Source organism: Dromaius novaehollandiae, chromosome 7 (assembly GCF_036370855.1).
Source record: "Dromaius novaehollandiae isolate bDroNov1 chromosome 7, bDroNov1.hap1, whole genome shotgun sequence".
NCBI classification, from domain to species: domain Eukaryota; kingdom Metazoa; phylum Chordata; class Aves; order Casuariiformes; family Dromaiidae; genus Dromaius; species Dromaius novaehollandiae.
The window spans coordinates 1,821,362-1,844,289 of NC_088104.1; the positions used below are offsets into that span (position 1 = coordinate 1,821,362).

The 22,928-nt window shown below is 41.0% G+C and overlaps 1 protein-coding gene and 1 long non-coding RNA gene across 5 annotated transcripts in view; both read right to left on the reverse strand.

The window, feature by feature from the left end:
- GALNT13 (polypeptide N-acetylgalactosaminyltransferase 13) overlaps window positions 1-22,928 on the reverse strand; it is a 157,939-nt gene that overhangs the window by 46,259 nt on the left and 88,752 nt on the right. For all 4 annotated transcript variants that reach the window (XM_026103041.2, XM_026103042.2, XM_026103043.2 and 1 more), the window contains one exon: window positions 10,079-10,259. In XM_026103041.2, the coding sequence (XP_025958826.1) occupies window positions 10,079-10,259 (181 nt within the window). The remainder of the gene's footprint in view (window positions 1-10,078; window positions 10,260-22,928) is intronic.
- On the reverse strand, window positions 5,441-7,141 carry LOC112984863 (uncharacterized). The gene is made up of 3 exons (XR_003259604.2): window positions 7,076-7,141; window positions 6,770-6,966; window positions 5,441-5,867 (listed from the first exon to the last, which is right to left on the reverse strand). It is a non-coding gene; the product is annotated as an uncharacterized LOC112984863 (long non-coding RNA).

Here is a 22,928-nt window from a genome sequence, read left to right on the forward strand (position 1 = left end):
GCCAATAAAAAATAACTCATTAAGGTCTAGGCTGCCTGCAGAGGGCCATCGCTTCCACGTGCTCCCTGCCTCGTCACCTCAGGAGAAGCCGTACTGTGTATTTGACCAAATATCAAGGATTTCTGCTCAATGACTACGGTTCTTGGGCAGCACAGCAGCAGCACTGCAGACACTAATAACCTGTCCTCCACTTTCTATTTGCGAGCGATGGACGCAGTTAAAGAAAAGCACCCAACATGTTGACTTGCTCACACAGAAAAGCGACGATTTCATTGCGTTATTATTTAGTGTAGCAACAATACAGCAGTTAATGGAAACACTGTATTTTTAAAGTATAAATAGGATAGCATGCAGGAGCTTATTTTAATTGAATTGCCACTAAAGCAGAACTTCATGTGCACTGTCTGCAAAAGCTTCCAGATGAACAAAAGATCGTTCCACGAAAAACACTGCTTCTAGGGATGCCATCTTTCTGGAAGCAGTTGTTCAATTAAAAATAAAGTGATGAAATATTACACAAAACTGTCTCACAGCTGAAAATAATTAACAAGAAAGCTCTCTTATTTGAACGGCTAGAACATCACGGGAAGGCATACCTTTGCACTGAAAATGATCTGTCAGAAAAAGAATTAATGTATTCTGTGTATACAGACAACGACCGTTATATAAAACAGCGAGGGGGCTGAAGCGTGCCGCGAGGGGAAGGTATGCCAGGATGACCCGGACACCAACAGGAGATGCAGCCAACTCCTCCAGCTGCAGGAGAAGCAACACGTGCTCCGTCTAGTCCCTACGTGCACCCCGAGGGCGTGATGCATGTATCCTCGCACGTGCATCAAAATGCATACAGTGAGAAATTAGGCCTCTGTTTTAAACCAAAGTATGTGCCCTGAATTAAATCTGTAAGGTTCTCCCTGGTATTTTTTTCTTAAACCTATGTCAGATATATTAAAAACTGGCTCCTAAGTCACCTGAGCACGTGGCACGCACAAAGAGGCAGCACCAGGGCAGCAGAGTGCAAGGGGCAGCAGCAAGAAGCAAGCTTGTCCTGTCCTCATGCACGCACGGCTTCTACAAAGATAAGGGAAAGCAGCAGTTTTAAATATGTCTAACAGCAAAATAAATTTTAGATGGGCTCTTAAGTGCCGTTAGAGTTACACTTTTCAAGCAGACAGCCTCAAGAAAGCTATTCAAAACTTGATTAATCAAGACTTTTACCTCAAAACATAATTACTAGGTGTGCACTCTAATTATGCTGCGGGATATATTTAACATAACGCCCCTGTGAATTACCACTGGTTCCTCTTTCTCCTAGGACACAATCTAGGAAATCAAATGAATCAGATCCCGGAGGAGAACTGGGTAGATGAGCGTGTGCTGATAGATAATAGCTTCAGAGACCTAATTACTAAAATGCAACTTTCTTTGTTCTCTAGCAGAATTATCTAGAGATCTGTATTTTTCAGATTAATAAAGTAAAAGAAATCTGTGCCAGACAAAAGGATAGAAAAGAAGTTAACAATATTGGTAACAATTTCTGACATTCAGCAATGACCTATAAAAAAATCTAGCATCTCCTTCGCATTTTCATTAAGATTTCTTAGCTAAAACACTGTTAACTTCATTTTTGAAATCCCCTAATTACCTTTCTCCTTCCTTTGCCTCTTCAACCTGAGGAAGATTTCAACTGGCAATTTATACAGCATATTCATAAACAACTTCGAAAAAAAATCAGAAAATATGAAGTAGACCTAGGAGTATTTAAATTATTTCCAGTGAGTGGAATGGGAACACAGGGCCTCAAAGTGACTTCTAGGAATATAAAGCTACCAAAAAACAGTGACTCAGAAGACCACAATGGCATTGTAGGACGGATGAGCAGAAGCTGAGTCACCCGAGAAGCAGCTTCGCGAAGGAAAGAGAAGGAGCTCAGGGAGCAGTCGCACCAGGTAGAGCCACAGAAAATCTTGTTTCTTTTGAAAGACAGCATTTACCCAACACCATAAAGACATTAAGTTTTGAACTGACTCTTGTCCAGCCAAGACCACCGCAATACCAATCTAATGGTCCTCTCTGGACAGGGGACCTTTCACCCCAACGCGCGGTGAGCTCGGGGCGTTTCCAGTGGCTGGAACTGGACTCAGCTGCTACAGACCAGCAGGGAAAACCACTATCTAACTAAATTTTCCTGGGACAAAGCAAATTTACAGTATTTCAAAAACCAGAGGAAAAAAAAAAAAAAGATGATCTTCCTTTTAGCTTTAACAACCAAAATAGAGGAACACCACCAAGCTGTAGAAACACTCCTAGGCACACCCCTCGCAAGGTCACATGGTTACTCTGAAAATCAGATCTTACACGTACCAGAAATTCAGAGTGGGAAGCTTACAGCAGCCTTAAAATGTGTGGTTTCTAACATTAAAATATTGCTAGAATTCGTATGGCACTTACTGTGCAAGACCTGTGCAGTCTTGCAGGTCTGTGATGGGTACTACCAAGGAGGGAAAGCACCTACTAGCTAACACCACAACCATGAATGAAAATGTGTTTTAAGTTTCACATATTGTTTTGAAAATCTCCCTACATATGGGCTATGTGTAGCTTGTCACCAGAATTTTAGAGGTCTCTATATATTTATATGGAGAAATCTTAAAACTGATGCAGGATCAACACAAATAATTTGAGAAATTATGCATAAAATAAATCTGAAAACTATAAATAAACTAAAAACAGACAACTACAAAGTACTTCCACTATGCAGCTATTACACAGAAAAGGAAAAAAGTTCACAGCTTGCTTCTTCAATCCTTATTCTGACAAAGCTTTCATCTAATTCAGCAGGATTACAGACCTACTCAGCGACCACGGGACAAATTTCACTCTTCTATTAAGAAGAAAAATTACTCTTTTTGAATTTGGTATCAAAATCTTTGTATTGAAATCTTTTGAATTTTGTATCGAAATCAAAAGTGGGCATTTAGCAGTGCTAAACTTCTGCTAATTTGTGCTCATTTTAGAAGTGAATAGCAGTTATGTTAAAATAATAAGAAAGGTAAGTCACGATTTAACAACGAATACAAAAAGTGTAACGTTACTCACCCTAGCTTTTCCAAAGAGTTTCATTAAAACTCGCTGTGACAAAAAACAAGTAACATTTGTATTCTGCATTGTCTCTACAGCTGTACCTCTAAATAATAATTGCAAGCAGATGACCTAGAAATTAGCTACTTGCATTGCAAAGCTGGGGATTAGGAAAGGAAGAGCTAAAGTTCAGACTTCCAGACCCATCACAGAGCTTGTGCATGCCATTTGCCACGTAAAAGGTCCTCTTGGGCACATCGCCATAGCAGAGCTAACCCATTTGAAGGTGGGATACTCATCCCACAGGGAAGTCTGTCAGCAAGGAACATGAAAAAATATATAGGCTATAAAAGAGTAAATTTCATCCGCTAGAATAGAGGTGTGACTGGTAATCAGGAAGGAGCTGATCCCCTGGGACAGTTTGCCAATCCGTAGCGTAATTTTACAGAGCGGAGCTCTCCCGGTAATTTGGGAGGTAGGATAAGCTCCCTGCCTGGCCTGCAAGGCTGATGAAGAGGCAAGACTTGGTAATTTATGGCTTTATGAGGGTCTCCTCAGGTGATCATGCAAGAACTCCTCAAGGGAGACCCTCCGATAATCCAAACGTGCTATGATCCACCAGCTTCCGTGGGAATGTCCAGAGCAATTTAAATAAGTTGCAAATACAACTGCCTTCCTCCTCCCTCGAAGTACATAGCAGAATTCACACGTACTTAACCACCAGCAAGATAAGGCACTTGGGCTTCATCTGACTGAGTTCTCGTTCCTATTGCCAGCAGCTGCATTCAGCAGTGGATGAAAACATTCTCCTTCTTCAATACAACCACTTTCCAGCCCACATCAGAGTATTTCTTCACTGTTTCATCAGGATAACTGGAGAAAGTGGGTAACTGAAAAAGGGATCAAAGACGACAATCACCCTGCCTTGATGACGGCTCAGGAGCCATAAACACTTCCTACCGCTAAGCGCACCAAAACCCACCCACTCCTCCCTCGTACGCGTGGGACAGACTGCACGCACCCCGAAGCGGCACAGGTCGTAAGCCGGGAGGTACACTGTCACATCGGTGTGCGGAAAGGGACAACCCCGTGACCGCAGCAGGCTGCCCGCCCAAGGAACGGCCCCGTGGGGACCGCGGCAGCGAGATGCCCTCCCCAGGCACACTGGTGCGAAGGATTCCTCCTCCAGCTGCTGTCCTTCTACAAGAAATTCCTGTGGAACAGGGTATTTGCAATGCATGGTCTCCTACCAGGCGACAGACTGCTGAAAACTGGTTCGTTAAAGATAGCCTTACATTTATATCTACGCTCAGAAGCCAGAATTAAAATGGCCTACAGCAAGAATTGATCTTTTCAGTGGAAGAAGGGAGGTCTTTTCATTTCTGAAACCCGCTGATAAAATGCAGACGAGAAAACGTAATAATAGACATCCAACTCAAAAACTGTTGCTGACAAAATCCTCCCCGCTATTGCCGAAAACTAGGAAATTGTAAAGATAACTACAAAAATGACTATCCAAAGTGATTTCAGAAGCTTTTCTCTAATACAGTAGAAAATAATCTGTTATTCCTGCCCAAGAGGTAAGTTCTCACACGGGAACTTCAGAACACGTCTTCACGCGAGCCCTTGCAGCAGGCGCTCGCTCCTCTGCACGCAGCAGTGCCGTGGCCCTGCCGTCAGGAACGCCCGCAGTTTTCCAAACTTTCAAATTGGGTATTTTCTACCGAGCTGAACAACAGGGTATTGGCTGGTTCAGAACATGATGTGACAACGTTCACCATTTTTCCAAATTCAAGGAAGCATCTATCAGTACCTGGGCAAGAGATCTCCACACCAAATTATACCCTGCTACAGCAATGAACATGGGGTAACTTCAGGCAAGTATCAGCAGGAAAAGGAATTAAGGACCTGACTTAAATCACTCAACATATTCACCATACCTGCTTTCAGAACTACGTCATACTTAAAATACCAAAATCTACAGATGTAGATTTCCAGTCATAAGACTGGAAATAAAGAAGGCACAACTCGCATGGCCTTCTGGCAGCGTGTGCTCTGACAGGAGGAAATAGAGATCTGTATTTCTGGCAGTTTATATACCACTTCTTGTACTCCCTTACTCCCAGAATACAACACTTAGCTATTTTACCTTTACCTGAATAAAATAGTAAGAAGCACCTGTGAAGCCAGCTGTCATCAGAGGTTCTCAGCAGATCAGACTAACTCCAAAAAACCCTACAAGGCACTAGATACTACAACGCAAGTTCCTTCCATAACTTTTTTTTTTTTTTTTAAACAAGCACTGCATTATCTTTCAGACAGTATTTTATCAAAAATGAATATTTTATTCTTTATTACATTCTGTTTAATTTGAAAGAGGGCAAATGTCATTCCCAACAGCATTGACTAACACAGGGTGGCACAAAGGGCTTGAGCGCATCACGAAAGACACTATGCTTTCTTAATAACGTCTATTATAAAAGTGGCAAAAAACTCATTCACTTTAATGAGTTGTATTTTCTTTTAAGTGGTTGGTTCTGAATTAACATATTGAATTGGAGGTCTGACATATCAAATTGTTAAAACAGCTCAACAGGAAAATCGAGGAACTGAAGGGGATTACTCAGGCTTTTGGAGATGTGCTGGAGAAACAGTCAAGCCTGTCAAAAATAGACATAAATCTGATATATTTTTATATGTCCTTTTTCTTTTATGTGTCCAGACTTAAATTGTTGCTCAACACTAAATTCCTCATTCCCACGATTCAGAATATCTAAGCAGAAATTCTGTGAAAACAAAACAAAACAAAAAAATCAATCTTATTGTAGGAGTCCTGTTGTAGTCAAAAGGACCGTTGCCTAGAAGATCCCAAAACAAAAAGAAAATGGTAGCCATGAGGAGAGCAAAGAAAATGAAAGAAAATCTGACCCAGGATCTGAAGTGTTGCATTTAGGAATTTGAAAATTAAAACATGACAAGTTTTGAAGGGTTTCTTAACTGAAATGCTAACACGTTTTAGAAAACCACATAGCTGCAATTTCACCTTACACTCTTCTTGAAACTGGAATTCTTTAATTATTCTACTGTATATATCACTACTCTAGTCGCTCACATTTTAATGCATTTTACCAGTAACACATTTAAAATGTATTCTATTTTAAATATTCCTCAGAAGGAAATTTTTAGAGCTTCAGCTCACCTAAATGCTTTAAAAAGAACCAACCCCTAATCAGCCTTGAAAACCTGCTGTCAAGACAGAATATAAAAACCTGTGGAGTGGCAGTCCCCTGGGTTCGATGAACTGTTACTATTTGCAGCCTCATAGCCATAAGATGATGTGTACGTTCAGGTAAATTATTAGAAATGCATTTAGTTCAATGGAAATGCAGTGGGAACTTAGTATTATGGGACTGCTCAGAAAGAGAACTTAATAAAGGAGAACTGAATTAAAAAAATGGATAATCCTATGTGATAGTATTTATGGTTTGATCTCTATTGCAACTCACATTGATTTTAAATTCACTTGTAAATCTTATTAGACATCCATTTCTCTGCATTAAGTTTATTTTTTTCCATTTTTTTCCTTCCTCTTGCAGAAGCACAGAAACCAATTAAGTTACAAACTGCCAACCAAATTTTTCTGCCATGCGCCCTATTCCTTCAACTTTATTTGGGTGGATATAATTACCAATTAGAGGGACACAATTCTGCCTATCTCATACGCAGTTCAATTCCGTATTTAGGAGATTTCTGCGAATGCGACTGTATCCACTGACATTACGTGTATTTTTGCACTGTGTTGAAACCAGCTGAACTTCAGCGGGCATTTTCCCTACGGCGCGGCGCTTGTGCAGATGCCCGTTCGGTCAGTGCTAAGAGTGACCTCTGCAAAGAGAAAGGGAGGCAGAAATGAGGTCAGATCTTGCTCTATACCTGAAGCTACTGCTTTTTAATTTCAGAGATAAAACACCAGTAGCTTTAATAGCAGACCTACCTCTCCAGAATAAGAGCATCTCCTTCCCTGAAGACTCAGAAGAAACGCGGACAGCAGGAGACAAACAGGATCTGAAGACGTCAGTGACTTCTGGACCCCCCACCCTGCCTTGCGGAAACCCTGCTGCCACAGGCAAGAAAGAAGGGGAGGAGACGATGGTCAGCATGTCAAGACCCAGATGCCTAGTCTGGCTTTTGCTACTGGTCTTGAAGTCTGGAACATATCTTCTTTCCCAGTTTTATCTCTTATACCAGCCTGAGAAACCCTTTTTGATGACTTGCTCCAAGAGGCTACTAGACCCATTTTTTCCTGAAAAGGAGAACAGATGTTCTTCCTTAGATGTTCTTCTCTCTGCCTTGTTGTCAGCATGTGATGAGAAGCAGCGCTTGAGAAGGCATTTCAGGACCGAGAAAAATCTGGCTGTGCCCCCTCGCTTGGAGCTGAGCTGCCCTTCCTGCCACCCTGCCCAGGGGAGCGGAGCCGCGAGATGCTCTAACCACCCTCGCTGCCCACCCAAATCCCCCCTCATTGCATCATGTGGCAAAACCCCACCGACTCCAGTGGGAGCACAGCTACGTTCATGGTCAGTCACCTTACGCTTGCCTGACACGTATTTGAGCAGAGATTTGGTAAAAGGTAGAGAGTAAGAGCACACGCTTGTTTGGTTTGAAAGCCCACTTTGTTGTGCTCCTGTCCAGAGGGCTGCTTTAATGCTGACTTACAGGGCTCAGTTGTCTTGTTTCTTTTTTTTCCATTTGTTTCTTTCTTTCATCTTTTGCCTATACCTACATTTTATACACATCTATATTTAGTGTGTATATAGATATATAGATTTTGTTTATACCATTAGCAGAGCACAGGCTTTTTTTTTTAAATTTTTTTCAACATTTTGGCTTGGTAAGGATTTTCCAGAGCAGCCTCAGAATATTTTATGAGCCCACACCGTGCCAGCCATAGGATACTTGTGAAACTCAGAGTCTTCAGATGACCCAACTTACGATTACATGGTGGCACATGATTATTGACTGAAATGTCCTGAACTCCTAGGAAACTGAAAAAGCAAAATAGCTTGTGGGAACACGTAGCCTTTCAAGCTGAGTGAGCTCGGGTAAAACACCAGGGAATTGTGCTGGAGGTGAAGCACAAAACTCACGCAGATAACAACAGGGTCTGGAGTTTAATCCTTGGTGATACTGAACATTTACACTCCCAGGCTCCGTTGCTATGGAATTTAAGTTGGAAGAAAATATATAGGCGGAAGAAACGGAAGATTAGCCAAAACCACACATTATAGTAAGGACAATAGCTTACATAACCTATGACTACCATTTACCACAATCATTTTAAGTAATAATTAATAAATACTATGAAAAATAACTGGCTCTCATATCTGAGGCCTTTATATGTTCTGGCCTTTAAATGAAAATAATTCTGTTTTTATTTACTGTGTAATTTTAAAGTATTAGTAAAACTGTTGGAAGTAAAACAACTGCACAATGCTTTTTCCATCTTTTACAAAAATCTTTAAAATGGAAATAGCATTCTAAAGTATATTAACTTTATTTTTTCATTTATTTCAGCCAAATAAAATAAAGTTATTGGTGCTGATTCATTGAAAGAAAAGGCTTAGATCATAAACCCTGTTTTTAAGACACTGGTTATGACCAATGAAAAGACTATCTGAAATACAGGTGCAAAATAGTCTTTGCTACAGAGTCAGCTTGCAGTTATACACACTGATTTTTTCTGATTGTGGCCACGAGTTCAAGTTTTTGATTCTTGTCTTTGATCCGGAAAAAAAAAGTTTTAATTTAAAACACAAAGTTTGGCAAAAACTGATTTCCTCCATGTATAATTTTTCAAGTGAACAGATGAATTTTAAATGACAAAAATAAGAACATGAAAACTGTCATCCAAGAGACTTCAGCGTTGTTATTATCATTCTAGAGAAGAAGAATACTTCATGCAGCTCTTAAATAAAACTGATGCTTAAATAAAAGAAAAAACAAAAGCCAAGGTAAAATGCTATGGAACTTCATGCGTTCCTCGTACAAAGCGAAGTGATGGTGCTAGCTGGTGCACGGCGAACGCGGTGGGCACGCAGCTGTACGCAAAGTTCAGCAGGATGCTTCCTCCTCTGATGCAGAGCTCGGAGTGGCCCAGACTCCAATGAAACCCTTATATCCCACTCCCTATTTCTTGCACCTGCTCCACTTAACTCACTCATTTGGAGGATATAATTACCTTTAGATAAAAACATCCCCAGCCTTAATACATCTACAATACAATAGCACATCTACAATAGGTTACTGCATAAAAATATCTACCCACAGTACAACCCTTAACAATGTTGTAACATCAGGAATAATATCTTTTATCACATGCAAGCATACAGGTTTTCTATGTGCTGTGTGTGCTGTACTGAAACATAAAAGAAAACCACCACAAGGAAGAAAAAGTGGCATGTTTAAAACACAGTGTTTTTACTCAGGACTGGTGTTTAGCAAAGGCAAGACAGAAGAAACTGGGAAAGACAGTTCATGGCACTTGGATTCTTTTGCTCTAAAAGGCCATTGCCGTTCAAGCTGTAACCTAGAGCATTTCTGCTGTGCCGCTCACTAGCACCTTCTGAAGGGACCTTCAAGGACTATAACAGCGAAGGGATAATTGGCCAAATTATGTTTCTTAGACTAAACAGAGGGCAAAGAACTTTCCCAGTTGTTTGAAAACTAACACGATGAGAATCATGTTTTAAAAAAAACCCTTGTGATCTTCGGAAGAGAGGGAGCCTTAAGCGGTATTTTTACCTAGGGAAAATAATATAGAAGGTTTTGACACATGGAAGAACATCCTCTTGAATCTTGGAAGGACCTTTGCTGTTATGTCTCAGCTTACAGCATATATACATGCACCCATCCGTACACTCACAAACGCGCACCTTACATTTACACTTCCCTTTTTGCAGACAGTACCTATCATTATGATAAGAGAATAATTTATTACCTGGGGATATTATATAGAAGAAGTCTTTAAACTCATCCATCCAGACCTCTGCCAGTCTCCTGTTGTTCTTATTGATGACGTGTCCTGTGCCGCCAGGGAAAGTGTACGGTGTTGCCTTACGAAATACATGGCCAACGTGCGAGCACGTCACAATCTCAAGGGAGCCGCCACACTGCCAAATCTACAATTAAAATATGCAGAAAATGTTGAGAAAGACAAAAACAAAACATGCAAAGATTAGAGCAGGAAGGACTCTGTCTGATAGGCTGATTAGCAGATATCTCCCGATTTATTTCCCCAGGTCAAAAGCCAACAGGGAATTTCAAGCGAAAGCTTGAAAGTGCATGTCCTTTAACTACAGTGTAAGGTCATTCACACAAGCTTTCACAATGTAAACATACACAAACTGCTTTTCCCTCCACAATCTTAGAAAGACGTAATCCTGTAATGGACTGTTAAGTGTAGGATATCAATGCTATCCATATATTTGAATTTTCCAGAAATTCATAATATTTAAAGAAATAGAGAAGTACATTTACTTTTTTTTTTTTTTTTTTTTTTAAATCAGAATCATGTTTATGGCCATTCCGAGCAAGGTGCAGCAGACCTTGCTTAATACTACAGATAAAAATAGAAAGATGCAGAAAAAGCAGCACAGTACAGTACCTAGAACATCAGAGAACTATAGAAGTGAAACACAAATGCAAAATGTTTGGTCTCTGGTTCATACACTAGGTGAGTAGCATGGTCTACTAAAAAGGAAGTTTTACCCAAAGAAGAGAATTTGATGAACTTCTCCCAGTTGCAAATTCTCCCTTATCACTACTGGAGCCAAAAGCTACACTCCAAGTAAGCTCAATGTCTTCAGTGTAGCTGCATTAGTATAAGCAAGTATATAATCCCAAATTATAATATCCTGTTTTTTAATGAAGTAACAGTGAGATTTTTCTGTTAGATTACTGCAATCTTCATACGATATACACCAGCTCCTGCACTGTACGCTGTTCTGCAATCTCCTCTCTTCCTAGGCTCTGAACAGTACTAAAGAACAAGTTCCTCATCTCCAGGACTACTTCTAGAAATGCCAATGAGGACAAATTAAGTCTCTTGCTCCTAGTTATCCATTTAAAATGTTTTTAATTTTAAGGCAAGTGTCTAGGCATGCAGGCTTCAGTTCACCCCACACAGCTTTAGATGCTTGAGATACCAGTGGAAAGGCCCTAGTTGCCCTCGTGGCTCCTGCAGAGCCAATGAAGATAATTTCCATCAGAAGCAGATTTCTAGACAGCCTCTATCAGGTTGTGGAGAAGCCTAATACTCTGGTCTTTCATTAGGCAAAGCAGGCAGAAAATGACACTCTGCTACACTCGAACATGGGGAGCAAGGATTCAGCCGACTCAGGGATCTGCACGTAAAGCTGCGACAAAGCTGCGGAGAGGCTGAGGCTCCTGTTTGCAGACCGGGAGGTGTAACAGGCTGCCGGGTCTTGATTTGTACTACAGGGACAAATGAGGGTTTCCATGGGCTGCCTAAAGGGTTACAGAGCTCTGCTGTTCTGCCGGATAATGTAAATTCTTCGGGATTCATTCCTCACCGATGTTCGCTGGCATCAGCAAAAGTATCACCAACTGTCCAGTTCCTCACCTAGGCTCATCCCACCCTTTGCTTCTAAGTAGACAGCAGGACCAGCGTATACAGCACATCCTGCTAATAAGAAATACAGCAGAAGAACCATTTGGTATCTTAAACTTGAACACTGTTAGTGTTTTAAGTAGAACTCCTTGAAACACACATACCAGTTGCCATAGTAACTTAATGCAGATTTTATTTAATTAGGGATAAATGCTTTTATATAAGTTCATTAGTATGCTAAGTGATGTACTCTGTTGGGATAAGCAATGACAACATCAAAATACTCTTGTGTTTAACATCTTGTGTTTTGCAGTTCAGTGACAACTAGTCAGTTCAGGTGAAACTTCAAGTTGATGGATGCCAAGGAACACATGTTTGTACTAAAACGGGAACACACATTAAAACTGAAATACACATTACTACACAGATCTGCAAATCAACACGGGAGGCTCTCGCTAGATAGGGCAGAGAAGAGCACAGAGCGGTATCGCATGCACTTTAACCCTCTGTCCCTGTTTCAGGACCAACATTCCCAAGACTGTTGCTGCTTCTCCCCCCAGCCACCCCCACGAGGAGGAAATTCCACCCACAGAAACATTTTTTTTTTTAATGTTTGTTCCTATACATCTTTTTAAAGCACATTTTTATCTGCCCTTGGTACAATCTGCTATTACATTCGTCAAAGGAATGAGGATGAACCTGCACTCTGTTGGGAAGAAAGGGATTTTTCCTTTCAATATTAAAAAAAATCGTTCCTGAATACTCCCTGGCAAAACGACCACTTGTCAACAGTTCCTATAATTGTAAAAAATTATTGAATTGTAGAGATTTGTTCATGATACAGACAAGATATAATTCAGTAATATCTGCAAGTACAGTGAATATCGAATTTCTCTTTGATACTTTGATATTAAGCAGGAATGTGTAGAAAAAATATCTCAATTCAGATACCCAAAATCTGCCAACAGCTTTTTACTGACACTCTGACTATTCCAGGGAAGACACAAAGGCTTTTGGACAGAAACTGCTATTAAATTTCATTCTAGTCTTTTTTCTTTTTAACGTTCTGTGTATTTTTTTATTCCAGCAAAATTTCTTCAGACACAAACTACTTGATCCTTCCAAGGAATTATATCCTATCTTTTCTCCAACATGCCTACGTTTTTTAAACATGGCAATGATTTTATGAATTACTGCTTTACTGGACTACTTCTACTCATCTTCGTTCTCTTCTCCTGGAAAATTAAAATCATATCATTTCATTAACTTTAATATGGAGTGAGAATAAAAAATACTGTGTATTACAATACCTCCTTTACAAGTTTTTTCTACTGGAAACATAAAATAAGCTGCAAGAGGTGGCTTTCAGAGATCCCTGCTATTTCCAGGCTAATTAAGGAGCCAGAGAAGTTAACACAAACAGGGAAACCGCTCCCATACCCAGGGCAGCGACAACTACACTTTGCTTTGCACAGCGTGGATGTTGAGAAGTGCTAATTCCAGCGCTGGTAACACTGAATATTATTATTTTAATAACAGACTGGATTAAAAGTTACAGCCTTCCTCCTAAAGCTCAGCAGTTCATCGGCGTTTTCTCCTAGCAGCTCGCTCTGGGTGGCTCCCCGGGAGCGGCGTGGGCGATGGAGGCAGTGCCGGCTGGACCGGGCGTGCAGCACCCTTCGCGCGTGCAGGCACCCTCCCACCACGGCTGCCAGGAGACCTCGCGTTGGGACCTCGCACCCACCAAACCTCCCCTTCGCAGACCTCCCCAAATCCCCGTGCCGGGATGGCACGGTGTCCTGCGTGACAGCAAGGCATGAACCACAATCCCAAAGTCAACACTATTCCAATTTACTGACTTTCCACCCATAATGATAGACTTACAAGCCCTTACGGCTACTAAAAGCATCAAGGGACTAAAACCAGACAGAATGCAAATATTCTGGTACAAGATTGCTGTATCTCACTCAAAAAAAATTAACTCTAATTTTCACACTGGATTATTCAAATACAAGTTATTGTCACATCACAATTTTTAAGGCTGAAGGTATATTCCTTCCCTTCTCTCCCAATGTTCATCCCTTCTCTTTCCACCTGAACGAATTCACAAAAATCAGATATTCTTAAAACCTCAGTATTAAACCAAGCAATCAAAGCTTTGCTAGTTTCCACTTGGGGAAGAAAAAATATCCTGGCAGTTCTTGTCTGCCCCTCTTCGAGCTTGCGCACATCCCTCCTGAAGGCGGGTGACCATGCTTTGACACAACAGCCCACCAAGATGAGGTCTCACCATCGCTGCTGACACTGTTTGACCTGATACACCTTGTATTTGCGTTTACCTCAGCATTGCTGCTGCACTTCCCTGGCTTTTAGTCGTTCTGTGGTCACCCAGAACAAGTCATGGCTCTTAAGCAATACGTGTCTGAATTGCGCAGCGCTAGATCATTTCACCTGCATCAGGCTGAACGGTGCAAGGGGCTGCAGGTAAATCCACAGCTCCTGCTGGAGGAGGGAGCAAGGCAGAGCGGTCCTCGCTCTCTGGTCTACAGCACGACTTTACCTTCAGAGCCTCGGCACCCCCGAGCACCCACCCTGCCCTGGGGCTGTGGGATCCTTGAGCAGTCATCGCCCCGGCCCACCTGCGAGCCATACCCTCAGCTTTTACTCCCCTGCACTTTCCAAGGAATAGACTCGCAGTTCTCGACCACGTGAAAATCCTGCTTTGAGGCTTAGAGAGTCAGAAAATTTAAACCTCCTTAAAAAGTCAAGGTTTTTCTCTCCTCCAGAAATGTTCAGCTCTTGCCTTAGAGCTGTCGTCTCCATCACTCGTTCCTTGCTCTGAGACCTTTCATTCTGCTCTGCTGAACCATCATCCCATGAGGGTTGTTCAAATACCCCAACTTATTCAGATGCTTCAAATCCTTCTCTGCATTGATTATATCTTCCAAATCAGCAGATTCTAGTAACTTCTTCCTCACCTTTTTTGAAAAGACACTTAGTGAAAATAAACAAAATCAAACTGTAAATTTACTATTAAGAAACTCTAGTAGTAACCTGCCTCCAGGTTGACATTGCCTCCTCCAGCACTACCCACTTTTCCACCCACCCAGCTCATATTAATCTCCATCGTCTCCTGATTCTGGAGATAATTTCCAGTGTGCCCCTTACTGAAATGTTTCAGTGAAGAACAGATTCAGTAGCTTTGCCACATTTCCCTGGTCTGGAAAATGAGCTGTCAAATCCAGCATTTTATTCTTTACCTTCTGTATATCCAGGCCAGAATATAACCCATTTTTGCACTTATCTTTTCACTTACAAGTATTAATTCCTTCAAAACTTGTGCTAAGACGCTGCATCCCCCTGCATTAAAACTAACATGGTATTTGCCCACACAATTTACTCCTTTTAAGTATAGGCATTAATCACTGCCTTTGTTTTCACACTTATTAAAGATTGCTCTTATTGCATAAAGCTCCACCAGAACTCTGCTTCGCCCACTGGTAAGATTCCTTTCCTTTCCATCATTTCTGAACACTAAGTCAAAGTCAATTCCTGCAAAACTCAGCACCTGTCAATTGAAAATCTTCAAGGTTAACAAGAATAATAAACTGTATAGAAATAGAAATACAACAACACCAAGCCTTTACTATGAATTTCAAAACAAGCGGAAAAAGCACACCTCCAGCACAGCCCATGTGTGTCTGGAGTTGGTGGCTGGAGTACTTATTATGTCTATGTCCAGAAGCAAAACATCGCGCGCACAGCTCGTCCTGCCTAGGTCCTTCTAACCTATTCAAAACAGACTCCATAATTCGATTCCACTTTTTCCCATGCTTTCCGTTCCTCGGTTCAACGCTGCCGTCGTTACTCCCTGTGCCTGCTGCCGTGCTGGAGACGCATCCCCAGCCGAGGGGCCGAGCATCGCTCCGGCTGCTGTGCAGCGCCCAGCGGTCGCCATGGAAACCGGAGCTGGCTGTTTGGTAAAAACGCAGCGCACACCTGATGGCTGGGGTAAGCCGGGCACAGGCAGCGCGGAGCCAAACGCCCATCTGTTGATACAGCTGCTCTATGAATTAACCTTTATAAGGCAGAGTTTCAGCAAGAACACGTCTGCATTACTGGTTATTGCCTCATTCTTGGGGTTTAATTCCCATGCAAGTTCCTCCTAATGCAAAACGAGGAAAGCTAATTTCAAATGAAATACACTACTTTTTAAAGTTTTAGGTTAAAACAAAACTAAAATTTTAGGTTAAAGAGATACAAACAGAAAAAGCAAACATTTCATATGTTAATAATTTTATGTACTTCATTTTAGAAAATAACTTTCTTTTCTTCTGACCGTGCATATTGATGGTGCTACTAGATTAAACGTCTGTCACGTGTATAGACACAGGTTAGAGCTACGGTAAAAAATCCCCAAAGATTACGGCAATCAGAAAGTTACATAAGTTACACTTCTTGGCTGTTATGCAACGATGCATAAGTAATATTTAGAAAAAAAATGAAAACGCTTATACCAGTATAAAAGATCTCTATAATGAACTTAAATGAACTGGCGTATCTTGAATATATTCCTCTACACAAACATGAAAACTTTTACATATAAAAAATATAATGCAGTCCAAAGAAAGGGGAAAATGTTGTATGCCTTAAATTTAAGCATACAAACCTATTTTGGGTACAATTTGTAAGCAAACTGTGCTCTTAAATTTAGTCAATATAGTCAAACATCTAAAGAGTATTCAAAAACAAAGGTAGATTTTCAATCTGAGTGTTTGGCAGGTGATTAGGGATTTATATAGCCCAAATCCTGCTTATGAACACACACAATCATTTTCAATGCCATGACATACTTCTGAAAATAAATCTTGTGTGCGTGCAGCCTTGCCAGCCTAAGAACTACACCGGGTTGTACGGTTACGTCCACACTCACGCAATGCTCGTCTCCTAGACGTTTAAATCAACCATTGTACTAGAACTGCTTATTTAAGGATTTTTAAATGTTCTATTACACCCAGAATTTTGCAGCTGAAAATTGAGACCACACATAAAGTCAGTCTAAAAATTCACTATTAATAATCCTGCGTGTATATGCGGGAAAGCTTCACCCACACCATTCAGCCTCCCTGGCTGCAAGCACGCGGCTGCACGTTGGCTCTGCCTCGTCTCCTCGCAGCAAGGGCCCATTTTGCTGCACAGCACGGACCCAGCATAACTTGCTAGGCTTTTACAGATACTATGAGTTTTTCTAAAGATAGGATACTACATTAAGTTAGATAAACGATTTAAGCATCTTTGCCCCTTACTTACTATTTGAATTCTTACAACCATCAAAACAAACTTCAGAGACCCCAGAAGACCCATTAGTATAGCATACTAACTAGGAAATACATAGGGAAACATCGGCAGACTAGTCTACACTTCCAACATCAGCCATAAAGCCAAGACTAAACAGCATGTGATTCTTGTTAGAATATGCGCTGACTTTCTCTAGCCTTGTTTTGTCCATCTTTCTAAAGGACGATCTTTTTTTTCTGACTCACAGATTATATTTAATACCCTGTCCAAAGTTACGTGAGCTCCTTTCTCAACACCAAGTGCTCAGGGAACTCTCTGATTGGGGGAAAAAAGCACTCAGAGAATTTAACAGAAGATGAAAAATGTTTAAAGAATTCTATCTAGTTTAAGGCTTTTAAATCTCTCCTAAAGTAATTTTCTAGCATGGTTAAAAAATAAAAAGCAAAGAATTTTAAAGAACTTGCTGTAAAACATGACACTGTTTAGAACACTGGTTAAAGAAAAAAAAAGAAAAAAAAAGAATTAATAGTTTCCAATGCTGTATGTGACCAAGCTGTAACTCTGGCAGTGCCTGGCAGACGAAGGCAGTGAGTGAGGATGAATGCGGTACCTCCCGAGCACCGCTGCACTGCTTCCTTTAAATCCATGGTGAAACTACAAAACACGGTTAATGTTTAAGAATAAAGGATGTTTTCTGCAGTCTGATAAAGTTCCTGTCCCCAGCTGTAGGAGATTCCTTAGGATTTCTTTCTGTCAAACCGCCATCGTTAAAAGACATCCTACAAAAGGAATCATTAAAGGCAGCTCAGCAATGGGCAGCAGCACTGCTAAAAGACCAAATATTGATTTATCTAGAGATAAGGAAATTGGGTACGGTAGCACATATTAACCACAATCAGGTGTAATTCTTGGGGGGGGAGCTGGATGGCCGCTTTCCCCACGTGACAGACGCTCTCGTCGCGTGTCGCTAACCCGCATTAGGAGACTGAAGCCCACGCTGCTGATCCGGGCACGGGGCAAGGCCCAGGGAAGCTCGGACGCGCTTCCGCTATTTTTTTTTCTGAATACAAAACCAACACCAAAACTAAACCTCCCTCAATATTAAAACACCAAATGTAATACGAGATCTAGAACTGTAGTTATGGCTGACTCCGCTTCTACTAATTTTCTCAAAACCAGATTAATTTCAGCATTTTCCCATATTTAATGAGATATTCCAGCAAACTTCCTGGATAATTGCATGTTCACAATAAATGATTGCCAGATGAATCTGACCAGCCTCCTAGATGCTCTTTAGCCAGACTAAAGACTAAATAACTGTGACTAATTTTCTGTAGGTTGTAAAAAAATGCTCTTATCTACCACTGTTATCCTGGTGATTACGTCTCCTTGAGATTTAACATGTCTTCTGCTTTAGAAAGCCAAGAGTCACAGCCCTGGCTTTAAACAACTTCTGTATTTTAACAGCAGTCAAGCAAGCACTATTTAATATAAAATGTCAGCTATGTCCTACTCTTTGGATTATTTCACTATCAAATGACTTTCCACAGTATTATTACAATAATGCAATTGTTTTGCTGAGGAACATCTAAGAAAACCGAACACCAGCAATAACAAGAGCATATGCATGGATTAACAGACCGACAGAACCATTACTTCAGTGATGGTCAGCTAAGGAAAACCAAAACCCTTAATGCAAGTGGCTTCATGATGAAGAATTGTCACTGTTAGAACATATACGAATATACTATGAGATATTTTTACTTTTTATTCAGTTGATTTTTTTCTGTTGATTTTGTCTCAGCACATTCACTAATGCAATGACTTTTAGTTTATAAAGATCTTAGACAGAAATCCTGCAGGCTTCATTAAACATGACTGTCTGAATTCCCTCACCCAGAGCAGGTTCTGGTTTGACAAGCACGTAATAACTACATAGCCAGTAGGGATTTACGTATGCCTAAATCCAGTGGATAACTGGAATTCTTCAGCACCATTTTAGAAAAGGATAAAATGTACACTAAGACGTAAGAGGGGTAAATAATGATGAATACATAGTTGAGGAGAAACTCAAACACTGAAAAATAAATAGGTAACATAAAAGTCATAGATACCTGCTAAGACCTCAGGTCAGTCCCAGTGGGTCAGCTGGGTCTGCACCAGCGACCCGCAGCTCATTCACCCCAGGGCCCTTTGCACTGATGCACGAGCACCCATACGAACCTGAATCTCCCCTGTTGCTAGCCTGGATGGGACCCAACTGGTGACAGACTGACCGCAGCGAGCCTGGAGACCACCTCCTGCGGTTGTCCACCAAGCTGGGCAACAACAGCATTTGCAGAGATTCTTCTCAACAGAACAACCTTGAATGTGAGGAATCTTCCATGCAAAGGGACTGAAAGATCTTTATGAAGAAAGTAAATAATATACATGAACTTTATACCTAAACATGTAACACTTGTATAGGACTCAACTGTGGGTTAGCACTGGCTGATACCTGAGCGTAACTTTCCACAGTAACATGCAGATCAATCTATACTGCCTACATATAATTCTTCACATCAGCATTTTGGTTTGGAGCAGCAGTGTAGTTTTAAGGGAATTTCCTTAAATCCCTACTTATTGAGCACTGATTGAGCTCACAAACTGCTTTTGCTGTGTGTGACCTAGACTTTGCCATGGGAAAGCCACCGTGGGAGCTCTGCAGCACCGATCCCTCGTCTCCCGACCCTAGAAATACCTACGGCACTCTCAGACACACAAGTACCTTTATTTTCTATAGATTCAGTACTCAAGGTTGTTGAACACGGGTGTTTCAGAAGATGCAACTTCCAGCTGATACTTTTTTCTGTGACTAGAGCATGTAAGAAGTATAGCAATGGCAAAAAAGGAAGGACCAAAAGGGACATCGAGATTGCTATTAAATTTTTAGAGTCAGATCTGGTTAGTCAATGAAGATTCACCTGTTGGGTTCCCCAGTGCAGAGCAAGGTGTGAGCTTGTTATGCAGCTCTGGGTAAAGGCCAGCAGCATCAGTAAGCTTCGGTAGGGCTAATAAAAAATAATGAAAGCTTTGCAGAAGCACTGTATTCCTGTGGGTTTTTTTTAATAGAAAAATGTGCTTTTAAAAAAATTTAAAGATCTATTTTTTCATCAGACATATTTTTAAATTGTGAAACCTTGTGTATTTTTTTGCTCAATCTTACTCAGTATGTTTTACTTTGTGTTTGGTTTCCTTTAAATATTAAGGCCCTAAACACTAAGAAACAGCCTAGCGTAGATGTTTTCCATTTCTATGGTAATCTCCCTGTGCTGAAAACATATCATTTTATTTCTATTCTTGATGCCATGCCCTCTTATTAGTCTGATGCGTGCTTTTCAAGCTGGTAATGTTTCTTCCAGCTTAAGTGGGAAAATCTTCTGAAGTAAGACATAAAATGATGTTTTCTAATGTGATGCCCAAAGAGTTCATCAGAAAATTCAGGAGCTTCCTAACCCCCCCTCTCCCTGCCCTGGCTTTAATGAGTTAAGGAAGAATAACTGCAAAGCTTCTTGTTGTAAATGCAGCTTTTATCACTAATACTTTCTACTGAGAACATTGCTATTATCGGTCTTGGTCTTCCCACATATTCTTGACAGACATTTTTAACGTGAAGCTGAAATTCACATCTCATGAAAACAGCTCTCACAAAAGCTGCGTGCATTAAGCCAGCCGCTGGCCTCGGATTGCTCTTCCCTACCTCGGCGTTGGAGAGCGTTCAAACACAAACTGAATCAGACCTCAAGCAATGATCGCCCGAGGGGGGGAAAAAAAAAAAATACAGATTACAGCACTCGCCAGGAAACCGAGCCAGAGAGGTGGTATCGAGCACAGAGGTCTGAGCCCCGCTGTGCAAGGCGAGGAGATTTGCTGCTGGCCTCTGCAGAGCCCCTGACCACCCCAAGCCACCCACCAGCATGAACCCCAAATCGTGCAGAGCAGGAGCTGGGTGAAGGGTGCTGCACACCCCGCGGTGCCGCACGCCCAGGCTTCCCGGCCCAGGCTCTGAGGTGCCAGCAGGACCCAACAGGCACCAAGGGTAGGTCAGTTTTCCAGTCTGAGTGTCCCATTTTACCCAGTAAGGAATTGGGGTATAATGGGACACACTGGGGACTATGCACAAGTTGCATGGTATTGGCCTACTCCATTTAACTGCATTGGCTGGTAGTTAATTTACGTCCTTTAAATTGCCTCGGTTTTAAAGGTGAGACATTCCCTCGAAAGCCGTAAGCAGCCAAAGCGGTATTGCCTCCCGCGCTGGTCCCTGCCGACGGTGCCCAAGCCTTCTCCTGGCCACCACGACACTCGGCCACGTCCTAGGCAGCTCGGAGCAGCCACAGTAAAACAGAGCAAGATGATGACAAAAGAACTCCATTAGGTAACTAAATTTCTCAGAAAAGGTTTTCAAAATATATTCCAGCAAGAGTATGCATTAGGAATGGCCTATTCGGGCTATTTCATTAGCATATGCTTGAAGCTAAATACACGCTCGCATGCTGCTGTCAGCAGAAAATCAAGTGCTTCCAGCCATAAAGAATATATTATGCACAAGAGTGGGAAAATAGCATGGAAATGTAAATTATTTTGTTGTTGCATTTACAGAGCCTGACTGAAAAATTATCAATATTTGCATCTTTGTTTAAAAAATATAACCACTGTCAATAGGAGCCCGTAAAGAACAAGTTTCCATATTCTCCATTATGCACTCTGAATAAAAATCGCTTTGTCTGTCCCCTTGTATTAGGGCTAGTTTTATACAAAAGAAAACGGTTATGACGAAGAGCCAGCATTTTTCCAGAAAAAGCATCACGTATATTAGCCTCTTCAGCACGGAGCACTGGCTTCTGCAAAAGGCCTTCGGTAAGCAACGACAACCTACTGCCTCCGGACTCGCTCCGTCAGGGTTCAACAGGCTTCAACAGCTCTGACTGAAAAATTTCAGTGAACTTGATGAACTGCACTTATCAGAAATCACGACCCTTACTCTGATACTCAATAAAGAGTGAACAGCACTAATATGCACATTTAACCAAAGATACACACTTATTTAGTACTTTAAAACACTGCTACTGCCTCTCTGGTTCATGGATCTCTTCTAAAGATATGAGAAACAAACCTAATGTCAACAGGTTTAAGTTGAAAATAAGCTCCTATGGGGGGGCCTACATACATTCAATGCATACTTTTAGAGGTCTATAAATCTAAAAATATGGAAATCCACTGATTTAAAACATTAGCACTCAGAAAAGGTATGTTTACCCTTCTGCTTTACTAGAAGGTGAGTGATGTATAGTTTACAGAAAATGGCCTGAAAAACCTTCCAAATTCTCAGCTGATTTCCTCTAGCAATATCTGCTTGGTATCTTCAAAGCAGTTTTTGTCAATAGAAAATAGGCCACCAACCCCAACCCTGAAAACAAGAGAGAAAAAAAAGAAAAGAAGGATATAACCATAATGTTGTATAGGAATCAGATGGGTATACCAGGTTTTATTTTGCATACTTACATTAACATGCAAAAATTGTGATACATCAGAGATGTTTTATGTGATTTTCAATATCCTTTCCAATAATTTGTTTATTAAAGTCTAAATTTTCCAATTTTCATTTGTGACAAAAGGACATTTAATAAATAAATTCATTTCCCTCAAAGAGATTTTACTCTTGTCATGGGCAAAATACCTATCACTGACAGAAATAAAGCCACGTTTCTGCAGGATGTGAAGTTCCTCTGAGAGCTTGGCTCTCATATATATGAGAGAATAAAAGTTACAGCTAGAACTTGCAAATTCATGATGACATACACTTTTGAAAACTTCTTTTAAAACACACATTTGGATTTTTTATACTATACACATTTATACTTTATTTATGTCAGTTAGC